The sequence below is a fragment of the Pieris brassicae genome, chromosome 7, assembly GCF_905147105.1.
Source record: "Pieris brassicae chromosome 7, ilPieBrab1.1, whole genome shotgun sequence".
NCBI lineage: Eukaryota > Metazoa > Arthropoda > Insecta > Lepidoptera > Pieridae > Pieris > Pieris brassicae.
Genome location: NC_059671.1, coordinates 14,128,296 through 14,154,697, shown reverse-complemented (window position 1 = coordinate 14,154,697; position 26,402 = coordinate 14,128,296). Strand labels below are relative to the sequence as shown.

General features: G+C 40.7%; 1 protein-coding gene across 2 annotated transcripts in view; it reads right to left on the bottom strand.

Moving 5' to 3' along the window:
• Positions 1-26,402, bottom strand: part of LOC123711760 (sodium leak channel non-selective protein) — a 37,088-nt gene that overhangs the window by 9,920 nt on the left and 766 nt on the right. Inside the window, exons 3-24 of one of the 2 annotated variants that reach the window (XM_045664510.1) lie at positions 26,156-26,379; positions 25,830-25,958; positions 25,566-25,711; positions 25,347-25,455; positions 24,306-24,505; positions 23,652-23,812; positions 22,326-22,493; positions 21,150-21,341; positions 20,324-20,461; positions 19,790-19,996; positions 19,320-19,570; positions 18,512-18,637; positions 18,085-18,273; positions 16,625-16,804; positions 15,830-15,950; positions 15,083-15,214; positions 14,598-14,765; positions 14,069-14,136; positions 2,308-2,448; positions 1,698-1,818; positions 936-1,069; positions 398-563 (exon numbers count right to left, since the gene is read on the bottom strand). In XM_045664510.1, the coding sequence (XP_045520466.1) occupies positions 398-563; positions 936-1,069; positions 1,698-1,818; positions 2,308-2,448; positions 14,069-14,136; positions 14,598-14,765; positions 15,083-15,214; positions 15,830-15,950; positions 16,625-16,804; positions 18,085-18,273; positions 18,512-18,637; positions 19,320-19,570; positions 19,790-19,996; positions 20,324-20,461; positions 21,150-21,341; positions 22,326-22,493; positions 23,652-23,812; positions 24,306-24,505; positions 25,347-25,455; positions 25,566-25,711; positions 25,830-25,958; positions 26,156-26,379 (3,471 nt within the window). The remainder of the gene's footprint in view (positions 1-397; positions 564-935; positions 1,070-1,697; positions 1,819-2,307; positions 2,449-14,068; positions 14,137-14,597; positions 14,766-15,082; positions 15,215-15,829; positions 15,951-16,624; positions 16,805-18,084; positions 18,274-18,511; positions 18,638-19,319; positions 19,571-19,789; positions 19,997-20,323; positions 20,462-21,149; positions 21,342-22,325; positions 22,494-23,651; positions 23,813-24,305; positions 24,506-25,346; positions 25,456-25,565; positions 25,712-25,829; positions 25,959-26,155; positions 26,380-26,402) is intronic. The other variant, XM_045664511.1, reaches the window with a different exon arrangement.

The window sequence follows — 26,402 nt, the reverse complement described above, 5'->3', positions numbered from 1 at the left end:
GCGTCAAGCTCTTTTGCGGGAATCCCCGAATTTTACATAGAGCTGAGCTAGTGCTAGTGGAGGAATCCCTAATAAAGAATTTTTTAGGCTAGCGATTTTTTGTTTGTTTGTACATTGTTCTTAAAGTTGAGAGACCGGGTGGGTGTCACCCCAAAAAAGGTCACACTAGGTGCGGAACGCCCCCACCGCCTCCTTTGCTACGCCACTGGTGATAAATTCCAGATAATAAAGGTAAGGATAAAGAAATACACAATATAAAATCACAATTAACAGTAGAATTATATGATTACTTCATTAAAATCTATAATAACAAAAAAAGGAAAGAAAAAGTTCAGTTATTGGTTGTTTATACCGTAAATAATCAAGGTTTAGAATTACTTATAAAAACATCACTTACGGTAACAGCTAATAGGCCGCTATTAATAAGCACGACGATAGCAATAACTCGTTTGAAGGTAAGATTTTGTGTGACGTCATACGCGAAAGCTCGCACTTTTCTACCGTCAGGTCGAGGCGGCAAATGCAGGGGCTGTGCAATTTTCAATCTCTTCTTTAGGTCACACCTGTGAACACAAATAATAAATCAAATCTATTACACCATGTTCCACATGACATCCTAAGTAATAAATAATTAATTAATTAAAAACAAAGATTTGTCTTAGATTGTCATCGATCCTCTATCACTATCCGCATGGTGAAATAGGAGCACGCACTTACATTTTCGTGGGAACAACAGCAAATATATAGTCGAAATAACTAACATCATACACGACGCATCGCATACACTGATTCAAGTCCGACCAGTCACCACAAGAAGCACCCGTTCAAGAGTATCACGCATGGCCAGCTATCGGCCCATAATGTAAATTTTACATTTCATTCATTGTATAATATAAGTACCTACAGAGCTATATTTATGTTATACATAGACTTACCATCTCCTCTGGTCGACGGTCAGCAAGGCTGTCCCTTTATTTTCAGAATAATTAGCGATGACCACACCCACAAATAATGTCAGACCAATCATACAGCCCAGGAAAATATATACGTGAATGTATATTGCGTGAACCTGAAATTATTTTTACCAAACTTTACGACCCTAGTGATAAGTATTTACCACTCAAATCACTGATTTAACTTTTACTAAAATATATTTTTAAAAAATCAATGGCGCTACAACCTTTTTAGGTCTGGGCCTCAGATTTCTATATCTGTTACATGATAATTTGTTAATCTAATAGGCAAGTAGGTGATCAGCCTTCTGTGCCTGATGTACGCCGCCGACTTTTTGGGTTTAAAGGCAAGCCGGTTTCCACAGGATGTTTTCCTTCCCCGTTCGAGCGAATGTTAAATGCGCACATAAAAAGAAAGTCCATTGGTGCACTGGCGGGATTGAACCTACGACCTCAGGGATGAGAGTGGCACGCTGAAACCACTAGGCCAACACTACTAAAATATATAATGCATCTAAAACAGCATCACTTATATTGTTCCTTGATCATATCAAACACAATATACTGTTAGGATCCTAACTGAACCAGCGATTCCATGGATACTTTCCCAATTCTTTAAATTCTCTTAGCTTTAAAGACTTTCGAATGACTTAAGATCCTGAGTTCTTCTGTATTCTATCGTTCTATAGAGAGAAAAAACGCATAACACATATTCCCTACAATGTTTAATTATTTAATACTTACTGGTCCCAACGCTTTGATTAACACATCACGTACATCCAACCATCCCTTGAAGGATAGAACTTCGAATAGAGTCAGCAAAGCATCTCTGATATTGTCAAAATTAAACCGTTTCGGATTCGCCCTGAAAGTAGTAGTGTTTTTTTTATAGAACAGGGGGCAAACGGGCAGGAGGCTCACACGGTTAAGTGATACTGCCGCCTATGCACACTCTCAATACTAGAGGGCTCGCGAGTGCGTTGTTGGTCTTTTATATTTGTTCAAATATATTTTTATTGAAATAGTTTATAAAAAGCGTGAACTTTTGCATAGTTAATTGAATAAATTGAATTGTGCATAAGTGCATATATTTATAAAATAAAACTATAGAATCACTTACCTTAATCTAAAATAATAAAATAAACTAAAAAGCTAATCTCACAGATTCATGAATTACGATGCAATACAAAATAATAGGAAATACAAAAGTCACAATTGAGCAGGATAGGATATGGTTATGAAATGTTTATGTAGAAAAGGTTAATATTTAACTATGATATCCAATTGTATTCTTAAAAAAAGGCCTCGTAATAAATGTTATAAAACTGACAATTGCCTTTCATAATTATATTACCAAACTCGCGGCACTAGCATAGAAGGGAATGTCTCGTTGGGTCCAGGCCGAATTTTCATTTTGGTCACGAACACGCGACGCATGAACACACCAACACAGTCCTCGCGACGTTGTATAGTCGGGTCGTTGCAACGGGCCAATCTAAAATTGTTATACAAGAAACTTAAAATTATACAAAGACCCGAAATCCAATAAATATATGTCGGAGAAACACCTTCCCCAGTGACGTCATCAACAGTGGTTGCAGATTTGGTGGGCGTCATGAGCGTAAAGCGCGAGCACAAAACACGACGATTGTAGTGTAGGTGATTAGTACGTGTCGTCATGAAACAATAATTTGTTCTGAAAAGAACAGTTAATTGCGTTACCGTTAGGACAACTTTTTGCCGCGCCTCGATTTTATTGTCTACGCACCCTTCGCATCTTGGTACCACATGTTTACCACTAGTGGCCAGGTAGGATAATTTTTGTATAAAAATCTACAGTTTTTAAAAATTAAAAACATTCCACATTCCATCTTCACCTCTTCTCAACGAATTATCAGGAAGTTTTATTTTACCCAAATAAGGACCAATCAACATAAACCAAAACTCCCTAAAGTGGTGACCCCGAGAAGAACACTAAGAAAATTGAAGATGACGAACACAGAAAATTCCGGTGCAGAGCGTCAAGTTTCATCACAACCGTCGAGCCAAGAAGTCTCCGGTATCTCACTGTCGCTCCGTATGCCACCATTCTGGCGCGACCAGCCGCTCCTCTGGTTCTGCAGTTTCGAAGCAGCAACCGCCGATCTGAAACGAAGCCAGGCCCAGCTCGCCCAGATGGTCATCGCACAGCTTGAAAAGCAAGATATCCAAAACATCGCTGATCTCATTTGCTCGCCGCCGGAAGCAGATTACTACAACACCATTAAAGACCGTTTAATATCGCTATACGAAGAATCTAACAGCGCACAAACGAAGAAGCTACTGTCGCAAGTTGAGCTTGGAGACCAGAAACCCAGCCAGCTGATGAGGCAAATGAAGCAGCTTAACAAGGACAAATTTCCCGAGAGCACCATCAAAATGATGTGGCTCGAGCATCTGCCGCCACACATTCGTTCCGTGCTAGCCGTCAGCGAAGCGTTTAAAATCAAAACGACGCTTGACGACCTGACCTTGCTCGCGGACAAGATGACGGAAGTCCACACGCCGTCGCAACACATCGCTGCCGTCGCAACGCCTTTCACACCTGTAGCATCGCCACCAATTCCAGAACAACCAACCATCGACACCCTCATCGGTGAAATAAGAAGGTTGTCTTTGGAAGTTGCCGAGCTACGAGTACAACCGCGCGACAACTACCGCAACAGTCGTTCTCGCCACCATTTACAATCACGCTCGCGGAACGCATCAACAAAGCGCAACGAAAACCGACGAGAGTCACAGATGGAAGATCGAAGCCGGAAAAAATCTCCAATGCCGTACTGCTATTACCATCATCGCTATGGTATGGACGCGAAGAAATGCGCACCACCATGCAGTTTCAAGCCCATAAATCAGTCGGAAAACTAAAAGTAACGCTGGCCGCGGCGGGAACCGGCGTTACCGAATCATCACACCGCCTTTTCGTTACCGACAGGGTAACGAAACTTACCTTTTTGGTCGACACAGGAGCCAATATCTCCGTGCTACCAAAGACAAAAGGCTCACGTGAAAAACCACTGCCATTTCAACTCTACGCCGCCAACAACACGGTCATTCCAACATACGGAGAGAAGTCACTCCAACTTGATCTTAACCTCCGAAGACCATACACATGGAAATTCGTCGTAGCAGATGTGTCTAAGGCAATCCTGGGAGCAGATTTCTTGCAGCACCACCACCTCATTGTCGACGTAAAAAACAGAAGACTGATCGACGGGAAAACAAAGCTGGTAACAAACGCTCAACTCAGTACTGCAGACATACCTACAGTTCGTAGTATTGACATTGAGCAAAATTACCACAGCATTCTAGCAGAGAAGCTTAGTCCCAAACATTCCGTTGAACACTTCATTGAAACAAATGGACCGCCCCTTCACTGCAAGCCACGCCCCATTGCACCGCATCGTTATGAAATGGTCAGGAAAGAATTCCAAAACATGATCGATCAAGGGTTATGCAGACCAAGCAAAAGCCCTTGGGCATCACCTCTTCACGTCGTGCCAAAGAAGAATGGAGACCTACGCGTGTGTGGCGATTACCGAAGACTCAACGCCATAACCAAGCCCGATCGGTATCCCATACCACGCATACGTGATTTCACATACCAACTCGCAGGGAAATAAATTTTCTCATATATTGGACCGCCGACCCGTGCGGACGTCTGCTCCAGTGCTCTCTCCGTGTGAGTCATCAGTGCTGTAGTGCCATCTCGCTCGCTCCGAGTGAGTCATCGCCGCTTGCCGCTGTACAGTGCGCACGCGCTGTCCGACCGCTGCCTTGCTGCTTGCTGCCTGCTGCCCTCTCATTGGTCAGCCCGATCGCTGCCTTGCTGCCTGCCGCCCTCTCATTGGTCGCTTCGCGTCTTCGGTGTTTGGACATCGGGTTGAAGGCTGCATTTTATGAACGCGGGTTTACCTGCGGCCCTCAGATAGCCACCTAACGGTGCCAAACGGTTATCTGTGGGTTAACGCCTTGTGCGGGAGTGTTTTTGTCCGGGGTGCATACACCGTGCCTTTTTCAAGGCGCGTAACAGCCCCTCCGCTTCCTCCAAGTCCTGTGCACGGCCGGGCCTCCTAGTAGGCACGTATTGGGGAGTAGGTACGCCAACTACTCTCTAGCAACCGGCTAAACACAGGTCCACTGTTGGACGGGTCCTGTCACATCCGTAGGGGCTCTTATACCCAATCTCCTACGGGCTGGTTAGGTCGGTGACAAACCTCACCTCCGCTATCACCAGCGGAGACACACCACATATTAGGGCAAACCATTAGCTTAGGTACTCACCACACTTAGGCAACTAGGTACACACCCGCCGTCAAACTGTTGGCTTCCCGCCATCAGAATGGCGTCCGGGGATCCACCCCCTGACATGAGCAAAATGCTGCTCTTTTTTCAACAGCGTTATCCAGACGCTCTACGGGCTTTCCAAGAGTCCGAAACCGCGAATTCGCCGCGTTCCCCATCGCCGTCGCCGCGTAAGGCGAAGAAAAATGCCTCCGCGAAGGCATCGAAACTCGTTACCCGCCCTCGCTCGCGCTCGCGCTCACCACTCCCTGAAGTGGGAAGCGCCAGCGATGAGGAGACGGGTTTAAATTCACGCCCGTCATCGGTCATGTCGACCCAATCCACTCCGGCGTTAGCGGCCGAGGAAGCCGCACAAAATTCATCTTCCGAGAGCGACGGCTTTCAAACCGTCGGCCGGAAGAAGAAGCGTTCGGCCAACGGCGGTCCCCCCGCCAAAAGGCCCACTCAAGCCGCCAACCCTCCGAAGAGGGATCTTAGTTCCCTCTTATCGGGAAAACCTGCGCCCCCCGCCCCCGCGGACCGCATTAAAACCCCCCCGCCCGTATACGTTAGGGACAAGGGCGCCTGGCCGGCCCTATCAAAAATTCTCGACACAAAGTCGATAAATTACAAGGCCCGAACGCTAAGGGATAACCTTTGCGTTCAGGTCTTTTCATCTGATCACCACCGCTTTCTAACTTCATACCTTCGCTCTGAAGGTATCGGTGGCCACACCTTCCCCCTACCCGAGGAGCGCGTCCTAAGGGTAGTCATTAAGGGCATCCCAAAGGAGATAGACTCCGGGATAGTCCAATCGGACCTCACTGAGCAGGGATACCCCGTAAGGGATGTATTCCGCATGCTCAAGAGAACAACCAAAGAAGAGTACGACATGGTACTCGTTGTCCTCGATCCCACCCCGAGTGGGAAAAAGATATTTAGCCTGAGAGAGTGTTGCAAGCTCTCGGGGCTGAGGGTTGAAACCCCCCTCAAACACTCCTTCACACGACAGTGTCACCGCTGTCAACTCTACGGGCATGCGGCCCGTAACTGTTTCGCTAGGGCACGGTGCGTAAAGTGCCTAGGCGACCACGGCACGGCGGACTGCAAAAGAACGCTTCCGTGCGCTGAGCCACCGGCGTGCGTGCTTTGCGGGCAACAGGGCCACCCAGCGAATTATAGCGGGTGCCCTCGTGCCCCCAAGGCGCATAAGCCGGCGTCTGGGCGCACGGCGGGGCGCGATGCGGTCCGTCGCGGCGCGGGAGCAAAGCCCACGTACGCGCCGGCCCCACCTCCTAGGAATAGTGCCTGGACCAAGCCCCCCGTTACGGAGGGCCCTCCCCAGCTCACGTCAGAGGCCTTCCCGCCTCTGCCAACAAAATCGGCAGCCGTAAAGCCTTCCCAGGCGCCGGCGCCGACCCCCGTCATAACGGAGAGGCCCACACGCAAGGTGAGCCCTCCGGCTAAAGCCCTCAGCCACACGGCGGAGGCCGCCGCGGAATCAGAAAAGGTCCGCGACGCCTTAAATCTCGCGTTTAGTATCGTAGACGCGCTAGACATAGACGCTCTTGTCGCCTTCTCCGAGGCTTTCAAATCCGCCAACAACGCGGAAGACAAGAAGCAACTTGTAATCGAGCACGTCCAGCTCCTTAAGTCCGTGCGACAATTTGCAGACTCCACCACACCGCAATAGCTACGACCACGTCTAGGATCAAGGCTCGATCAATGTCCGTGGTGACTTTCAATGCAAACGGTTTCAAGCCGCAGGCAGATTTGGTTCGAGATTTCCTCGTTCGCCACCAAATAGATATTTTCCTAGTACAGGAATCTTTCCTCAAGCCCAGCGTTCGCGCTCCCAGATTCGCAAATTACAACGTAGTGCGAAACGACCGACCTACGGCGAAAGGCGGTACGCTCATTTATTATAGACGAGCGCTTCACTGCTCGCCGTTAGACCCGCCCTCCCTTACCAACATAGAGTGCTCTGTGTTGCGCGTAGCCATGACCGGCCATCAGCCGACTATTATCGCGTCGGTGTACCTCCCTCCCGCCAAGGACATACTAGAGAGCGATCTCAGAACCCTGTTTGCGATGGGCCCCTCGGTCTTATTAGTCGGGGATCTCAATAGCAAACACGGGGACTGGAATAGTTCAAAACAAAACCCTAATGGGTTAGCCCTCAATAGGCTTATAGACGTGCTCAATTTCAACGTCATTGCCCCCATACAACCGACTCGCCGTGGCATAACAGGCAACGGCCTTCTCTCAACGGACGTCATAGACGTAGCGGTTTTACGTAACGTGGCACTACAGCCGCGAAGCGTAGAGACGTTACACGAGTTAGACTCGGATCACTTCCCGGTTCACTTTGAATTCGGCTCTCCTAACACTCGAGAGAAGAGGTTCAAGTCCATTGTCGACTGGCAGAAGTTAGACGAGGCCCTCAAGCCCGCCGACACCTCTGCCCTCCCAAATGTCCCCGACAATTTAGTCTCGTCCGCTCACGCGTTAGACGCGATCTCCTCGGTCACTAATCACATTCAGACCAAGGTCGCCGAGTCGTCCCGGAAGGTCCCAGATGAGTTCGCTCAACGCTGGGAGCTTCCCCCGGACGCGAGGCGTCTATTGACCGAGAAGAACGCGGCGACTCGCGCCTTCGCCAGAGCACCGACCGACGAAAACCGCAGAGAACTCCGCGCCTCGCAGCGCCGAGTCAAAGAGCGCATGCGGGAAATTAGAAACGAACGCTGGGACCGTCTTACCAGCGAATTGTCACCTTCGCACACGGCCTATTGGTCTCTCGCGCGTTCCCTAAAAACCGACGCGGTGGCGTCCATGCCCCCTCTCAAGCGTCCAAATCTGCCTGACGCATTCGACGACGACGAAAAAGCCGAGTGCTTAGCCGTCAACCTAGTGGAGCAGTGCACCCCGTATCTCGATCATAGCGACCCGGCGCACGTCGAACACGTGAACCGCGAGGTCGAACGCATCGTAGCACTGCCCCTCCCTCCCGAGCCGCTCCCTCCTACGTCGATCGCCGAGGTCAAAACTCTAATAAAGAGTTCACTGCCTCGTAAATCTCCAGGTCTCGACGCCATCTCGAACAAGGTCCTCCGGTGCCTCCCGCCCCATCTGATATGCCTACTAGTGTCCATTTTCAATTGCCTCCTTGAAAACTGCACCTTCCCGGCGCAGTGGAAAGAGGCCATTGTCATTGGTATTCACAAACCAGGCAAACCCCGTAACAACCCCACCAGTTACCGCCCTATCAGCCTTCTCAATACGCTTAGCAAGCTTTACGAGAAGGTACTTAAAAAGCGCCTCCTAGACTTTGCCCTAGATAAGGGGCTCATTCCCGATGAGCAGTTTGGCTTCAGGCCGGCCCACTCGTGCGTTCATCAAGTCCATCGAATCACGGAGCACATCCTCTCCGGGATGAATAGCTCCCTGAAACCGAGAGCCACGGGTGCGCTCTTCTTCGACATAGCGAAAGCTTTCGACAAGGTCTGGCACAACGGCTTGGTTTACAAGCTCTACCACCTTAATGTGCCACTAAGACTCGTGCGTATCGTACACGACTTCTTGTCCGACCGCTCAATGCGCTATCGCGTAGAAGGAACGTTATCGTCTCCTCGCCCCATCATGGCCGGAGTCCCTCAGGGCTCGGTCCTCTCGCCCCTTCTGTTCACGCTGTATACCGGCGACATCCCTAGGGCTCCCAATGTGGAGCTAGCCCTCTATGCCGATGACACCGCTCTCTATACCACCCATAAAGATAGAGGTGTCATTGTGGACAGACTCCAGACCGCTACCACGTCGTTAGGCGAATGGTTTCGGAAATGGGGCTTCCAAATAAATCCCGAGAAAAGCGTAGCAGTTCTCTTTGCCAGGGGCAACCCCGGTGCTATCGCTAGGGATAAATTTCACCTCAAGACAGAGGTAACCCTATACGGGCAAGCCATTCCATGGCAAAAGTCCGTTAAATATCTAGGAGTCACGCTCGATAGCGGCATGTCTTTCCGAAAGCACATAGCCGCCGTTCGCAAGAAGGCACATTTTGTCCTCTCTCGCCTTCATTTCCTCCTAAATAAAAGGAGTCAAATGTCTCTAAGACACAAGGTCACCCTGTACAAGGCCTGCATCCGACCGTGCATGACATACGCTAGCGTAGTCTTTGCGCATTGTGCCCCCTCCTATATACACCGACTACAGGTGCTTCAGTCGCGATTCATGAGAATCGCGACCGGTGCGCCCTTCTATGTGAGAAACGTCGATCTCCACCATGACCTGGAGCTCCCTACCATAGCCCAATGGATGAAGTTGGCGTCCACACGCCACTTTGACAAGGCTAAACACCATCCCAATCCGCTGGTGCGTAATAGCATCAACTATTACCCCTTCCCGACAAAAAAGGCTCGTAGGAGGCCCCGACACATACTAACGGATCCGGACGATCCAATTACTGTAGCAAACAATAAATTAAATGCCGCCCGCGCGGCCAATAATAAAAATAGCCAATCACAGATTAGGGTAAAAAACCGTCTTCACCGGGGAAGGCGAGGACCTTTACTTCGCACTTCGCTCACTCCAGCGAGCTTCCGTCCTGCCCTTCAGGCGATTGACCGCCCCGCGACGGCCCAAGCCGAGGTTCGAGTCTCACAGGAGACGCCCTTGCGCTAGCCGCGGGATAAAACGCCATTCTGGCCGAGCTACGCTCGCCAAAACAGCCCGAGCTGAGCTGTAAAGGCCCTTAAGGCCAACAGCGAGATTCCATTCTCAAAAAAAAAAAAAAAAAAAAAATTTTCTCCACACTCGACCTCAATCGCGCGTACCAACAACTGCCAGTCAGCGAGCAAGATGTGGAGAAAACCGCCATCATCACACCTTTTGGTCTTTTCGAGTTTCCGCGCATGTGTCCTGGTCTAAAGAACGCCGGACAGACTTTCCAACGCTTTATTCATGAAGTACTGCGCGAACTCGACTTCGTATTTCCTTTCGTTGATGATATACTCATAGCATCAATCGACGAGGAAGAGCACCGAAAACATCTACGCATCGTATTACAGCGACTAGAAGAATACGGCATCACCATCAACCCATCAAAATGTGTTTTCGGCCAGCCAACTGTGAAATTCCTCGGTCACCAAGTCACAGCGGAAGGAATACAGCCACCCCAAGAGAAGGTACAAGCTATTACAGACTTTCCAAAACCACAAACCGTAGAAGAACTACGACGTTTTCTCGGTATGATAAACTTTTACCGTGAAAATATCAAAGATGCCGCCACCATACAAGCGCCTTTAAATACCTACCTGCACAACGTCAAGAAGCGTGACAAAACTAAGATCGACTGGACCACTGAATCAACGCAAGCTTATGAAGCATGTAAAGAGAGCATAAAAAAAGCCGCTTTACTTGCTCATCCGTCTCACCAGGCGACACTTGCTATATTCAGCGACGCTAGCGACAAAACAGCTGGTGCCGCACTCAACCAATTTATCAACAAGTCATGGCAACCACTCGGCTATTTCTCGAAGAAATTCACCGACGCACAGACTTGCTACAGTACCTACGATCGAGAGCTACTCGCCATCTACATGGCTGTCAAACATTTCCGCAAAATGTTCGAGGGACGAGAAATAATAATATTCACCGACCACAAGCCGCTAACTTTCGCTTACACAAAAACAAATACAAACAGCGAATCACCGAGACGCACCCGACAGCTACTTTATATCAGCGAATTTACCACTGATATACGACACATCAGTGGATCTCAAAATGCAGCCGCAGATGCATTATCACGTGTCGAAGCTATCACCTGTCCATCGCCGATCGACTACAATCTACTTGCAGAAGCTCAAGAGCGCGATAGCGATACCATTAAAGCACTCAGTCTACAGAGCAACTTATGTTTCAAGAAAGTCAACCTGCCCGTCTCAAATATCAAATTACACTGCGAAACTTCAACCTCACAGTTACGTCCGTACCTACCAGAAGAATACCGACGTACCGCATTCAACGCAGTACATAACGTTAGCCACCCTGGAATCAAGACTACGAGAAAATTAATTACGCAACGTTACTTTTGGCCCTCAATGAACGCAGACGTCGGCAAGTGGGCAAAAGTATGCCTACAGTGTCAGCGCGCCAAAATACAACGCCACACATCAAGTCGATTATCAATTTTTTCACCAACCGAACGATTCGAACACGTTCACATTGATATCGTTGGTCCGCTACCTACCGCGGCCAGCGGTCATCGATACCTCGTGACAATGATCGACAGAGCAACAAGATGGCCCGAAGCATACCCATTATACGAAATATCAGCTGAAGACGTCGCCAAAGCGGTATACGAAGGTTGGATTTCCCGTTTCGGTTGTCCTGTAACAATAACAACGGACCAAGGACGCCAATTTGAAAGCAGAGTATTTGCATCTCTTTCTCGCTTACTAGGAATCGAAAAAACGCGTACAACTTCATACCACGCACAGTGTAACGGTATCATCGAACGATGGCACCGTGTCCTTAAAGCCGCATTAAAAGCAAGACTACAGACCGCAAGAAGCTGGATCAACGAGCTACCAACCGTCCTACTCGGATTACGCGCCGCTATGCGAAGTGACACCGGCGTAAGCGCCGCCCAACTTACCTACGGATGCAACATACGCTTACCCGGTGATTTCTTATCAACGACCCGCAATGACGTCATCATGGACTCTGGCTACATCGATCAGCTGCGCGACGCAATACGTAACTTGCAACCAATGCCGAGTCAACCACACAGCAACACAAAACCCATATTCGTTCACCGCGACCTGCAAACATGTGAATACGTATTCGTACGCATAGACGCCGTAAAGAAGCCATTACAAGCACCCTACGACGGACCCTATCGCGTACTGAAACGAGACAGCAAGATATTCACGCTGCAGTTACCTAACCGTGAAATGAATATCTCTATCGACAGACTCAAACCTGCCTACACTATCGCCGAGCAAGATGTGCCTACTGATACAACAACGAGTACCTGCAACAAGCAAAACATATCAAGTGCGAGCGAACTACATGAACCATCAAATAGCCTGAAACATCAAAATGACAACACCCTGAAACATCAAGATGACAACAACCTGAAACAACAAGACACTGGGAACACCTCAATACCTACAAGAACAACTCGCCGAGGCCGCGTTATACGCCTGCCGGTACGCTTCGCTAGAGGGGGAATCCTGTAGGTGATTAGTACGTGTCGTCATGAAACAATAATTTGTTCTGAAAAGAACAGTTAATTGCGTTACCGTTAGGACAACTTTTTGCCGCGCCTCGATTTTATTGTCTACGCACCCTTCGCATCTTGGTACCACATGTTTACCACTAGTGGCCAGGTAGGATAATTTTTGTATATAAATCTACAGTTTTTAAAAATTAAAGATATTCCACATTCCATCTTCACCTCTTCTCAACGAATTATTAGGAAGTTTTATTTTACCCAAATAAGGACCAATCAACATAAACCAAAACAACCTAAAGTAGTTTTCACAATATTTTATTTACACTGATGATACACTGATATTTTATGGTAGTTATTTAATAATAAATTATAAGTTTTAAGACCGAGCAGCGAGTTCAATGCACCAATCTAGCGACAAAAACTCAGGGATCCAACTCGATCCGTCTCCACCTCAAAAAGGCCCCGTAACAATTTTTTTTTTGAATGGAATCTCGCTGTTGGCCTTAAGGGCCTTTACAGCTCAGCTCGGGCTGTTTTGGCGAGCTTAGCTCGGCCAGAATGGCGTTTTGTCCCGCGGCTAGCGCAAGGGCGTCTCTTGTGAGACTCGAACCTCGGCTTGGGCCGTCGCGGGGCGGTCAATCGCCTGAAGGGCAGGACGGAAGCTCACTGGAGTGAGCGAAGTGCGAAGTAAAGGTCCTCGCCTTCCCCGGTAAAGGCGGTTTTTTACCCTAATCTGTGATTGGCTGTTTTTATTATTTTTGGCCACGCGGGCGGCTTTTAATTTATCGTTTGCTACGGTAATTGGATCATCCGGATCCGTTAGTATGTGTCGGGGCCTCCTGCGGGCCTTTTTTGTCGGGAAGGGGTAATAGTTGATGCTATTACGCACCAGCGGATTGGGATGGTGTTTAGCCTTGTCAAAGTGGCGTGTGGACGCCAACTTCATCCATTGGGCTATGGTAGGGAGCTCCAGGTCGTGGTGGAGATCGACGTTTCTCACATAGAAGGGCGCACCGGTCGCGATTCTCATGAATCGCGACTGAAGAACCTGTAGCCGGTGAATATAGGAGGGGCCCCGTAATAACCAACGGACTGGCCTATTTATAGATGGCGCTTCGACCCCACTCGAGCAAAATGCTCTGCTCTCATTGGTCGTTTGTTTAATAACGATTACAATCTTATAAATTAGAAAAACGTAACTAATTTTAACTAAAATCACAAATTTGTTAACAGAAATATGTTTTAGGTTTTATAATATCGTAAAATCGCGTATTAAGTTAAATTAAAATTAATGCAACGTGTTTAAAAGAATTTAATGTGTTATTGTACAATCAACAAGCAACTCGTTGAATGGCTTCCTCCGACATATATATCAAATCAATTTTTTTTATCATATTGATAATTATTTACACCTATGAACGCTAATATTTTTTTGTAAACAGTTTGATTATAAATCTACTTTCTTTTGTTTAAGTGACAGTTGTGTAATTTTATTTAAACGTACAATGTACCATAGATTATCTAATGTCAAATGTCATGTACGCAGATTATTTACCTGCCACCATACAGTTGAACACCATAACTTGCAAAAACAAACATTAGCAAAATTAGCAGCGTCGATACCTGAAAAGTACAGACGAATAATTAACCATTTTAGTGCCACGGACCGTCGCGCTGCTATCATTAGTTCCGAAAAATGTCAGCATTACGACAGCGCTTCTTTTGACAGTTCACTTTTGGCGCGCACAGGTGACAGTCGCGTTACCGCATTCGTATTTTTATCTATTATATTGCATTCTTACTATCTTTGATCGCATATTTTTACAGAAACATTGTGATTATTATTTTTTTAATTTTCCTTTCAATAAATATGTAGTATTCAATGTCTGTGTTTTTATTATCATAGTATGAAATCTTCTAAAGAAAACGTTGAAAAAATTATCAATATTGGAGTATGTAACGGAAATGGTTAATATTTCATATAAATTATCAAATAAAAATTCACTTTTTTACTGGCATTTTTCATGTAAATGTAAAATATGTATGGCACTAAAAGGAAAATATAATTTATAAGATATACATACAAGCAATATCTCCTTAAAGCCCCGACACAGTTCATAGACAACTTTGCGCATGTGTGGGACAAGTGTGAATATTCGTAGAGGACGCACACAACGAAGGATCAACAGCATTTGGGCTACGGAACCAGCGCGTACGCGGACCGGCATCCAACAGAGAAATGTTAACGACACCTGTAATATATTAATATTATATTTAACTCGATGCTCTGTACGTATCACCATTGGAGACCTAGTCGTCTATCATCAGCGTACGATATTTATTTAAATTTGTCAAATTTGAAAAATTGTGACAACCCTAATTTCATGTCTAAGTCAATAAAAGTGTCTTCGTTTTTTTCTCTGTATATTTTAATAACTTATGTAAATTTAGCAAGTGACAAAAAATAGCATAGTGAAGCGATAAATTTCTCCTAACTGTAAATTAGTTGAATATTAATAAAAAGTATACATAGAGTATACGTGTGTGTACGTTGTAAATTCATACGTACAATGTAAATAAATACATCCAAAACGGCAGCTGCATCTTTCAGATATGCTTTGGGTGTAAAAAACAATCCATCTGCCAATATTTTCAAAGCCAACTCAAAGCTCATAAAAATTACGAACCCATATTCTGCGATCTGAAAAAACGAAACAAATCAGAATGAAAAAATACAATATATGGGTAATAAAAAATAAACAAATCAGTGGCGCTATAACCTTTTTAGGTCTGGCCCTCAGATTTTCGTATCTGTTTCATGATTTGTTCATCTAATAGGCATGTAGGTGATCAACCTTCTGTGCCTTACGCACGCCGTTAACTTTTTGGGTCTAAGGCGAGCCGGTTTCCTTACGATGTTTTCCTTCACCGTTCGAGCTAATGTTAAATGCGCACATAGAAAGAATCTCAATTGGTGCACAGCCGGGGATCGAACCTACGACCTCAGGGACGAGAGTCGCACACTGAAGCCACTAGGCCAATATTCAGGTTAATATTTCCCGAAATAAAGAGAAGAGAGGGAAATGCTGGAGGAGGCCTTTACCCAAGGAGGCACTGAAGGAATTTACAATAATTAATTATAAGAAAAATATAATAAATGTATATTGAATTGGAAATTAACACTCCATTATTATTGTAACAATTATCATTTAAATATGTATTTGACTTATGTTGTCATTAGTAATTGCAGATAAATCTCAAACAAAAAAGGTACGGAAGGGTTTTTTTATGTTTCAGAAATGTCATATTAACCAACCTGTAGGACAAAATTATCCATAACCCTATATGTTGGCGTCTCAAACATCATGGACACACATGATAGAGTCGTTACCATTATCATCACCCAGTCCAGATACGTCACTAGGCCCAAGAAGTTACTGAAATTTATAAATCATATTAAAAGAAGTCACTGCGTTAAAAATTCCAAAAATATATTAAGGTTTACATTTTTTATTGATTTTATTTCGTATATGCTTAATTCTCTGATTCATGTAACCCATCTTTAGTTACTTTATACAGTATATAATATATGTACTTAATGATTAGAAGCGTAAACAAAATGTAAACACTAATGAAGCCAATATCAGCCCTTTAGTTTTTGTTAGCGTCGCAATACAAGTTAAGTAAAAATGTCGCTTGCTAAAATTTTTATATAAACACAAATATAATAACTGTACTGTGTCACCGGGATGCTTTAAATAATAAATTCTAATTGCTATGAAAATAATTATAAATAAATTTAATGTAAATGTTTAACAGAGTGCCTGCGTCTGGTGGCACGGGTCATAACTCCTATTTAGGTAATTGCCGCACTTATAAAACTAAGAAAACCTAGTGAACAAAATTTACAGCCTTGGCTCGTACCCCAAGCTAAAATGCAAGATTAAAATGAGGTGCCTCACATGGTACTTTCATTAGAAGATTAAATGTCTCTTATTTCTGAAAGGCTTTAGAGTCTGTAATATTATTCTAACCCAATAACAGCACTATCACTAACAATAGGATCCATAATAGATGGACCCTTGCACTACCGGCTAAAGGCATTACTTACTGAAAACTCTTATAGTGGACTTTTCGTTCATTTCCTGTGACTGGATCTCTTAAACGAGCGTCGTATCTGGCGTCGACAATCGCACGGCAAATTTTACGAAACCGTGATTCTCTGGGTACGATCAAAAGAGGCGTGTCGAATAATGGATGGTTCTCTCTCAGATCTTCTTCGCGTTGATTTCTGAAATAAGAATAAAAAGTAGTAGTAGAAAGTTCAAAATTCAAATTCAAAAATCATTTATTCATATAGGTAACACAATGTACAATCGTCAACGTCAATAAAAAAGAAATATACATTAAATGCTTTTAATTTTACATTTACTGCCAGTTCTTAAGTCAAGGGCGTACAACGGAAGAGAAGAATTGGCAATTAACTCTCCGTCACTCTTTTTTTAGTACATTTTGGAATTGCCAGAATGTTTAAAGAAGCCGGTTTAATTCTTATAATAATAATTTATTGCAAAAATATAGTACAAAAATGTTCCTTACCCACCAATAGTAAGTTCGCATATTATGCCACACACAATGGCGCGCAAATTTGTCTTTATTATGGAGTTTCACATTTTACATTATTAGTCATATGAATTGGTCAATTCTTATATTATTTGTTTGTACATATCATATCAAACGTTATTAAATTTATATCAACTACAGAGTCTCACGCGAATAATAATTTATTGAATAATATTTTATTTCCAAAAGTAATACACAAAGTCGATTTTTAAATACTAGTCGGAAGATCTTTTAATACCTTAATTACCATACAAAAGTTGTTTTTCCTAAACAGTTCCAGTTTTGGCACAGTCAATTTCTCCCCATGTCTACTTCTTACTACGACTTCTACATTCGAATTAAAAATATGTATGTTTCTGTGCACGAATAAGGACATTTCTAAATTATAAATAAAATTTTGAGCTTCTTAAATAAAGGCACGCAACTATCAAGACTGTTTACTCCACAAATTGCTCTAATATAGTTCTTTTGAGCCTTAAATACCGGTACTATTAGTTTTAACACGATAAACATGAAAAAAAGAAAATAGTCAAGAAAGTTAGGTTTCGTTATTTCCAATTATGATTATACGTAGAACTAATATCATAAAATTTTTGTAACAATTTGTTTTGTTTCTACATATTATTTGTGTGTCAAGTTTTCGCATTATAAAGAATGTTTCGAAAAATTAATACTTTGAGTGACATTTCAAAAACATCAAAATTGAAAATCACCGTTTGTGTTTTGTTCTTGTGTTTACATTTTCTTGTGTTGGTATCAATTATTATTATATTTCTGTTTATTTCAGTCGTCTTTTCTGCTTCTACATTTATAAAAAACTAATAAAAATTCTTATCTTTGAATCTATTTAAGGAAACTTCTCCTTTTATAACTTTTATTTGTTTTAATATAACTTGTATTTATAATGTGCGCGATTACTAAATATATTTTCTTTCAAACAGGACATACCTTCTCATTTCGGCCTGCTGCCTCTTAGCCTGCAACAACCGTATATCCAAATACGGCGGCCGAGCCCTGGACGAGGGTACAACTCGTGACGCAGCCCCAATATCGCCGTTCTCCAAAAGATGCTCGTAGGTCTGCTTCAGTTTGATGGATCCGCTGCGGACCGAACGCCGGATTGATCTTGAACCGAATCTGATTCAAGTTATTTTGATTTAGCGGGAAAAACTTATTGGCTCCAGGAAATCGAAACTAGTCAAACGTAAAGTCGAATAGCCAAAAGATTTTTACGAAACGGAACGTGTTATACAGTCCTACAGAGAGACAACATATGTCAACTTTATAGGCACAGAAATATGATAAAATATTTGCCTTATAAACAATACGCGGCTCGTCCGAGTTACAAGAATTAAGAAAGTAAAAAAATGTTTACTTTTTTTGATCTACCCGCAGTTGTTTTGCACTCGATACAGTCCCTTGTGACTTCAGCCCAGATTTGCCACCCGTTGCCAATAATGCAGAGTCACCTAGAACTAGACGCCTATGGTTGTTCGAATCACTGAAATAGTATACCAATGAAAAGTAAGTTTAAGTTGTCCCTCTTGATAAAAAGCATCACTTGGAAACTATTTTACTGAGATTCGTTTTATATAAAGACATTTTGACTTTTAAAACGTTTACGTAACTAAGACAAATGTTATTTTTTGTTCAATAAACTTTGGAAGAAGCATGGGTATGTACATATATTTTTTAAAGTATTATTTAAGATACCTACGCAAATAAAATCTAAAAGCAAAACTACATAAAGTATATATGTCGCAGTTTAGTAGTTAAATCAGAGAGTTAATTGAATATCTAGACAGTTAATTAAAAATCGATCAATCAAGTCGCTAAAATTCCGTCAGACAAGTGAGTGAAAAGCGTTTAACGAGTTTCCTAAACGTTCCTAAGCAACAAGGCTAACATAACCGTTTTCGACGCTGCTATATTTAAATCAAAATGCCTAGCGACTTGATTGATTATCGACAATTAATTAACTGTCTAGAGATTCAATAAACTCTCTGATTTAACTACTTAACTGCGACATATACATAATAAAACAAAATACATGTAAAAAAACTCTACCTTGCAACAAAAGAGGACGGCTGTCAAATAGTTTACCTGTCAATTTAAAAGAAAACATAAAAATCAACATAAAAAAATAATAAATAATAATTTTAAATGTAGAATTATAAATTTACTTAATAATCGAAGCCACAACATGTCTCCTAAGCGCAGAGCTTGGGCGTTGCGCCGGTGGTGCCACAACAAGTGTTTTTACCAGACATCGCTTTCGATATGGAAAGGCGATCTTATCGACACCGATATATTCAAAGGCGCGTCTGGATAGGTCCCCTGCTATCGTACGTCCACCAATAGGACCCCCCACCATACCACCTTCTTCCTCACCCTCAACTTCACATACGAATTGACGCATGAAGGATTCTCGAACCTGAAAAATTCGACTCCCTTAAATTAAAGAGATACGAATTTAATTTATAGACATTTTCTTTGTATATTATGAAATATATAGAACCTTTTTTATGTTAATATAAGAATTTGTAATTTAAGACACAACTTTCATGATAGGTACGGTACATCTATGTAAATGAATTTTGTTTAGTTTGCTGTTCTATTTTTAAAAGTCACAGAAGCACAGTGCACATTTTACCTTTGGCAAATTAAAATCTCCGGGCACTTTATGCAATTTGGTCATTTGTGGACTATCCGGAAATTTCTCGAATATTCTAAGACGAAAAGGCAATGTTTCCTTAATTTCTGCACTCTGCTGTCTATAGCGCAGCTGCTTCAACTTTTTGATATCTTCATCTAATTCTAAGTTATCAAGAATCACGGCTACGAAAAGTGACAGCACAATCTGAAATTATGACAATGTTTATTAAGAATAAAATATGTAATTAAACATACAGTACGAATCACAAATCAATATATGATATGTAATATAGTTTCAGACATAAGCTCTAAAGAATGCTTTTGTCTGAAACTAGTGTTACACATTACATAATTAATTATTCTGTATTTTGAATGACATGTTTGTCCCATTTCGCTACAATCCATCCAAAGTTTACTCCAATCTATTTTGTTATATCTGGTTTTATTTTTCTTATTTTTTTTAATTTGATCAAGTATTCATATTATAATTTGATATATGGCAATAATACTTTAAATATAAAAATAACCTTACCAATGTGACGAATAAGTGGTATAGTATGAAGTAAATCGCAACGAGTGGTGTTAACGTCTGGCTTGTTCGAACCATTGTCTCATCCATAACTTCGACCCAAGCTTCTTGAGTCAATATTTGAAACATAGACATGAATGCCTGCGAATAATATTTTTGTAAAGAAATAATTTTATTCATATTAGATTGTTCAATATCATGTGTCACGTGTCAAAACTGACGTTTTATTAATGGTAAAATTTAGAGTTTGCTAGTCTGTGGAAAAAGACGCTAGTTTTGGCTTGCCACTTGAATTTTGACAGGAAACATTTTTTGTTAGAATATTTTCTGACTCTCATATCTCTATAATTATAATTATTTCAGGCAACTTTTAAATTAATCATAACTTCACATATTATATTTTCTTTAAGTTAACAATTAGTTTTATGTAGGTGTATGTGGCAAGTTGCAAATAGCTGCCTCACTAGATAGAAACATAAGGTTGTTATCTGCTTGTTAGTATATACGCCTTCAGTACTTTAGGCCATAATTCACAATGTTCGATTGGCTATTAGTCATTTACTTTTTAATCGATTCGAAAAAGGATCTATTTAATACTGGTTTCCACAATATGCACCTTCAAATAATTGTGAATATAATCCTTGGCTTTAGAGTTATATTTCGGAATACAGAGTTTTATATAAACATAGCGCTACATGCGGTATTCCCCCACTACCTTGTTTGATGGTCAAGATGTTTGCCCATTGTTTGGTATCTGTCCAAGACTGAGTTAGCTTAAGCGTTATAAGGACAAAATATTAGCTTGTTAAATAACCATTTTACTACTTACCTCAGGAAACGTCTCGAATTTGGTAAACTCGCAGAGAAAGCAGAAGAGCTGCATTGATATCGACGAACTGATAATTAGTAAGCACATGGTAAAGATTATTAGACTCCCCAGTTTTTTTCCCGGACCGAATATTTTGTACACGAATCCTTCTAACAGTGGCGACGCTTTAATCAACCTTACGATTCGTAGAACCTGAAAATTATATTAAGCAAATATTAATGATAATATTTGTATAAACGACATATATGAACTCAAGAGCAATGGGCCAATAAACATCGAAATTTACCACACATTTCCGCGATTATTTAAATAAAAAATATTTGACTATTTTTCTTCATAGACAAGTTCGTGCAAAGCCGGTCCTCGTATTCATCACAAATCACTTCATCCAGCGTAATTATTGATGTGACAACGTCATATAATTAGATAGAGCCGGCTGCATGCACGCGCGGAATACAGAATAACTCAAATTGTAAGAAGTTAAATATCTCACATGTTTAAAAGTTCCAAAACAATTGTTAAACGCACATTCATACTTGAACTATGAACATTGTAAAAAAAATACATAATTATATTTATGCGTACAAATAAATGTAACTTGATCAATTCAATTGTGATTTCCATTTACCTACTTCTCTATATCCATCCAAAATAACAATCAAACAAAAAAAACAAAAAATTTCTTTTCAAAAATGCAACCATTCCATCAGTATTTTCTTATGACGTTGTCACGTTCAACTATCGTCAATAAACCGACTTTATAGGTAATCGATTTTTTTTTTAAGTATCTTCAAACAATTACAGAAATGGAGAAAGGCAGTTACCCAATCGAGATTTTCTAGCGAACTAGGATAGCAATGATAACCACTTTGTATACGTCACAAATAACAAAACGGCTAAAAGTAAGACGAATGATGTATGCAGTCTTAAAAGCAGTTATTATTGTTTTTTAATGCACAGAAAGCTATCTAGCAAATACGATCCAGTAAATAATTATGGAACACATTTTTACTTTAACAATTTACAAAATAATAAATTTTATTCTATTCAATTACAAAAATCACTTGAAAAAATATCCTTTTAGACCTGGGCCTCAGATTTCTATATCAGTTTCGTGATAATATTTACCTAATATATCCTAGGAAATATAAGAAGTATATTATAATTGCATCTTACTTGAAAGTACGTAAATCCAGACATATACAATTGCGGTATTATATGAATCGTTGTTCCGATAGCCAACAACAGCTCAAACTTGTGCACTGAATGTTTGAAGTACCCCTTCCACCCGAGACACCATATTTTCATAAGTGCTTCCAAGTCCAAAAATATTGTGAATGCAATCTGGAAATACATAGTATTTAGACCTAGATTTCTGTATTATGTTATTAACTATCTACATAAGTCATCTAAAATTCTACCTTTTAATTATATAAGACGTATTGCATTATGTGTGGCAGAATATACAAAACTCAGTACCACCATAGCCTTGCAAATTGTATTATTATTATCTTAAAAGCCACTGATCAGATTTTGACAGAACTAGCACTGTTCCCATTTTTATGAAATTACTTTCATGTGTTTGGAAATCGAATTAGAAAACTATACTCAATTCTATTTAAAAAATATATACATACAAAAACTGATAACCCTTTTCTTCAAAGTATGTTAATAAGTAGGTTAAATAAAAACAAAGTTAAACTTTTTCGTTTAGCTATTAGCTATAAACATATACCAATGTCAGTAATTAAATCCTTGAAATCTGAAGGTATCTATTTTATGTAGACAAAAGTTGGAAAAATTGCACAGAAAAACCTAAAAATCAATTTTTATTCCGGAAAAGCGAAAGGCCTCTATGGGGTAGCCAAGCTAACAAGATAGGCTAAGTAAAAAAAAACATAATAAGGCGTATATAACTTAATTTAAATGCACAAACCGTGCGGGCCAAATGTGTAAATATATAATTTATCATTTCCGACAGACATTGTCCTGCATGATATTTTAAGCGACTGGGACATAAAATAAAGTATACTTATTGTGTGGAAAATAATTCGGTCGAATAACGACTGCAGCGCCATCGGCCGGGCTGATTTGTGAATATAAACCATGCAGGGCGCCACCGAACTGTATGCGTTCAAAGAATTAATTCAACTCGGTCCAGCCGTTTAAGAGGAGTTCAGTGACATACACATGTATTGTGGAATTATATACATATATAGATAAAATAACACGATGATGAACGTCAAGAAATTTAGTAATTTTGATACTGATAAGCACATTTATATTATTCTCTTTTACTCTACTTTTTAAAACTCAGCTTAGCTTTGCGCCTCTCAATACTCTAATATAACTGATATTTGCCAGAATGAATAAGTCAACAATCCAAATTAGTAATCTGTCTTATTGTCACGTCGTAGAAAACGATAACTCGAAAATTGCTACATGACATTGAAACTCGTTAAATTCGATTCGACTAAAAGCTTAATAAATTAAAATACTTACTTCTATATAATAGTATTTTTCGTAAAAGAATTCGCGAGGATTGTCGTCGTGTTTGAAGTCCATTGTGGCCGTGATAATACCATTTGCCAATACCACGCCCATTACTAACAGTCGAAAATAAGCTGACCTCAGCATTTTGTGAAGGATCTCAGGTGCACTTCCTAAAAAGATTAAGTGATAGCATTATAATAAATTTTTAACCAAATTTACATTTCTGTTGTACGTCAAATTTCTTGCACGAGTTCTATATCAAAACAAAAGTTTTACAAAACTAAATGTGAATTCATTTCATTGATTTCTTAACGTGACGAGCACGAATGCTTCGAAAAATTCAGTAGTACAAAGTTAATACTAAAATTAAAAGGAATTTATATCCGATAAAAAGCTTTAATGAAACACGTGTTCCTGACCAAAATAAGTTTTAGCCCAACTTGTTTATAGGAATTATATTAATGACCTAGGTGATTATATTATATTGATAAGTCGCGCTTAAACTTTAGAGTTTATGGGTAAACGAGCAGGCTGCTTTGAATGAAGTGTTATCTGCTGCCCATGTTAACCTTGTGTGTTAACTTTCTCCCACTACGCTTAAAGGATTTAATAAAATTTATTCAGTTTATTATTTTCGATGTGTCTCAAACTAAAAAATCTTACCGGAATGTTTGTTCTCATCAATCGTAACTAGTTTCCATCCGCTATCATCTCCAGTGAAAAATTGAGTTGTGCTACTCTTTGTAATTGGATTCCTCACACCCCACATCTGCTGAAACTGGACTCTTATTTCGTTGAATGTTTCCGTAATTACAGCAATAAATACATTCTTCACCAGCCAAGCCAGAAAGAATATCATAGTACTGAAAAAGTTATACAAAACAATTAAGCAATAGTTATAAATTAGTCTAAATATTTTTTGTATTTAAGTTCTTTGGTTTTCGCGTACATTTCAGTAAACGTATATAGCATAAAAACAATTAGATTTTCATTAAAATAATCAATAATCCAGCGGTGTTACAACCCTATACGGGCATCCGTTTTGATCAATTTTTTTATAGACAATAAAGTCTAAGAGTCTAGTAAAAGTAAAGTCTTGTGTCTAGTATCGATGTGTTAATTAGGCACATATTAAGAAAAATCTATTAGTACAGGCGTGACTCGAACGCGCATCCGTTTGAGAGTCGCATGATGACTTGAGGTCTAGACAACCTCAAGTCAAACCTATAAATATGATCGTACACGCGAATTATATAAATAATGGTTATAACTCAACGCTTAACATTTTTAATGAGGTCCACAAGAGACAAGTAATGAATTCATTAAATTGCCTTGATGTTGGAGTTTAATCGACGTACTATATCTAACATAATAACATGAACCCGATTTGGATAGACATGTTCACGTGACTAAGCGTAAATTGTGTCATTCTGTTGGTACTGCAGAAAACAGCCAGCGTTTGCAACCTCTACAGTGTATTGTAAATTATTTTTGCGAAAATGAAATGAATTAATTCTCAGTTCTAAAACATTACTAAATTAACGCGATAGCGAAGCACGATATAAAATATCGCTATCAAGGCCCACTTATGTGCCTTAAAAATAGCAAAATATTGCTAAATATAATTTAAAAGAGGGAAAATGTTCAACATTTATTTGAAAAGACGATAAATGTGAAACACTAAAACGTATTTATTTTGTATACCTGAAGTATAAAGCTGATCTCCATGTTGGTAACGAGTCAATTGCGCGATACATTATAAAAACCCAGCCTTCTTGAGATGACGCTTGGTAAACCGTGAATAAACTGGTTGCTAAAAACAATTAATTTATATAAATACTTTAAAAATTAATTTCAAATTTTTCACCTCCAAAATTTTTAAGGCTGTTTTAAATCAATAATAAATCTTAAACTGACACTTACCAAACTCTTCAAAACCATTGAACCCCATAATGTATTTAGACAAGTTGAGTTTAATACACTTCATGCCCTTGGAACACTGGTAACCGGAGTTGGGCTCCGGTGAACAAAATGTATCCGGAATGGCTAGGGAATTTATTGTGATTTCACTGAAATGCAAAAGATTAATGATGACAAAATAGAAAATAAATCCATTAAAAATGCTTAAATCTTTTTGTCCAACTAACAAATAATGCTTAGTCTTATTAACAATACAATGCAACTTACTTTGGATCAGTGTCATTTCTAACACAATGGTGTGTTAACTCTCCAAAAAATTGAACTCCTAATAAACTGTACAATGACATAAAGAAGAGAAAGAACAGAGTGACATTGTATATTTGTTGACTTGATCTCCTGCAAGAACAAAAAGTAGTATTAATACCACTTTATTCTAATTAGACTCAACTATTTCAATTTTCTGTAAGTTAACTATACTATCTGTAGCTGTCAACTTAATGTTTGCATATTCACATGGTTTTTTTATTTGAACAATATAACAAAAATTAACTTACATTTGGTTTTAAATTTTATTAAAGATAATTTGTTCTTACTTGAATATTTGGTTTATCCTGGATTTAGGCATAGAAAACTTCAAGAAGACTCTCAAAAACCTTATCATAATCAGTGGTCTTGGTGCTCTAAGTATACTTAAATAACTATATCTTGGCACAATTCCAGTCAATTCAAACATCTGAAGTAAAACTGATACCCAGAGAAAAAATACCATGGAAGCATCAAACTGGCACCAGTGGTCCTTTAAATAGGCGACATCACCCTAAAATTGTAGTATAACTATTA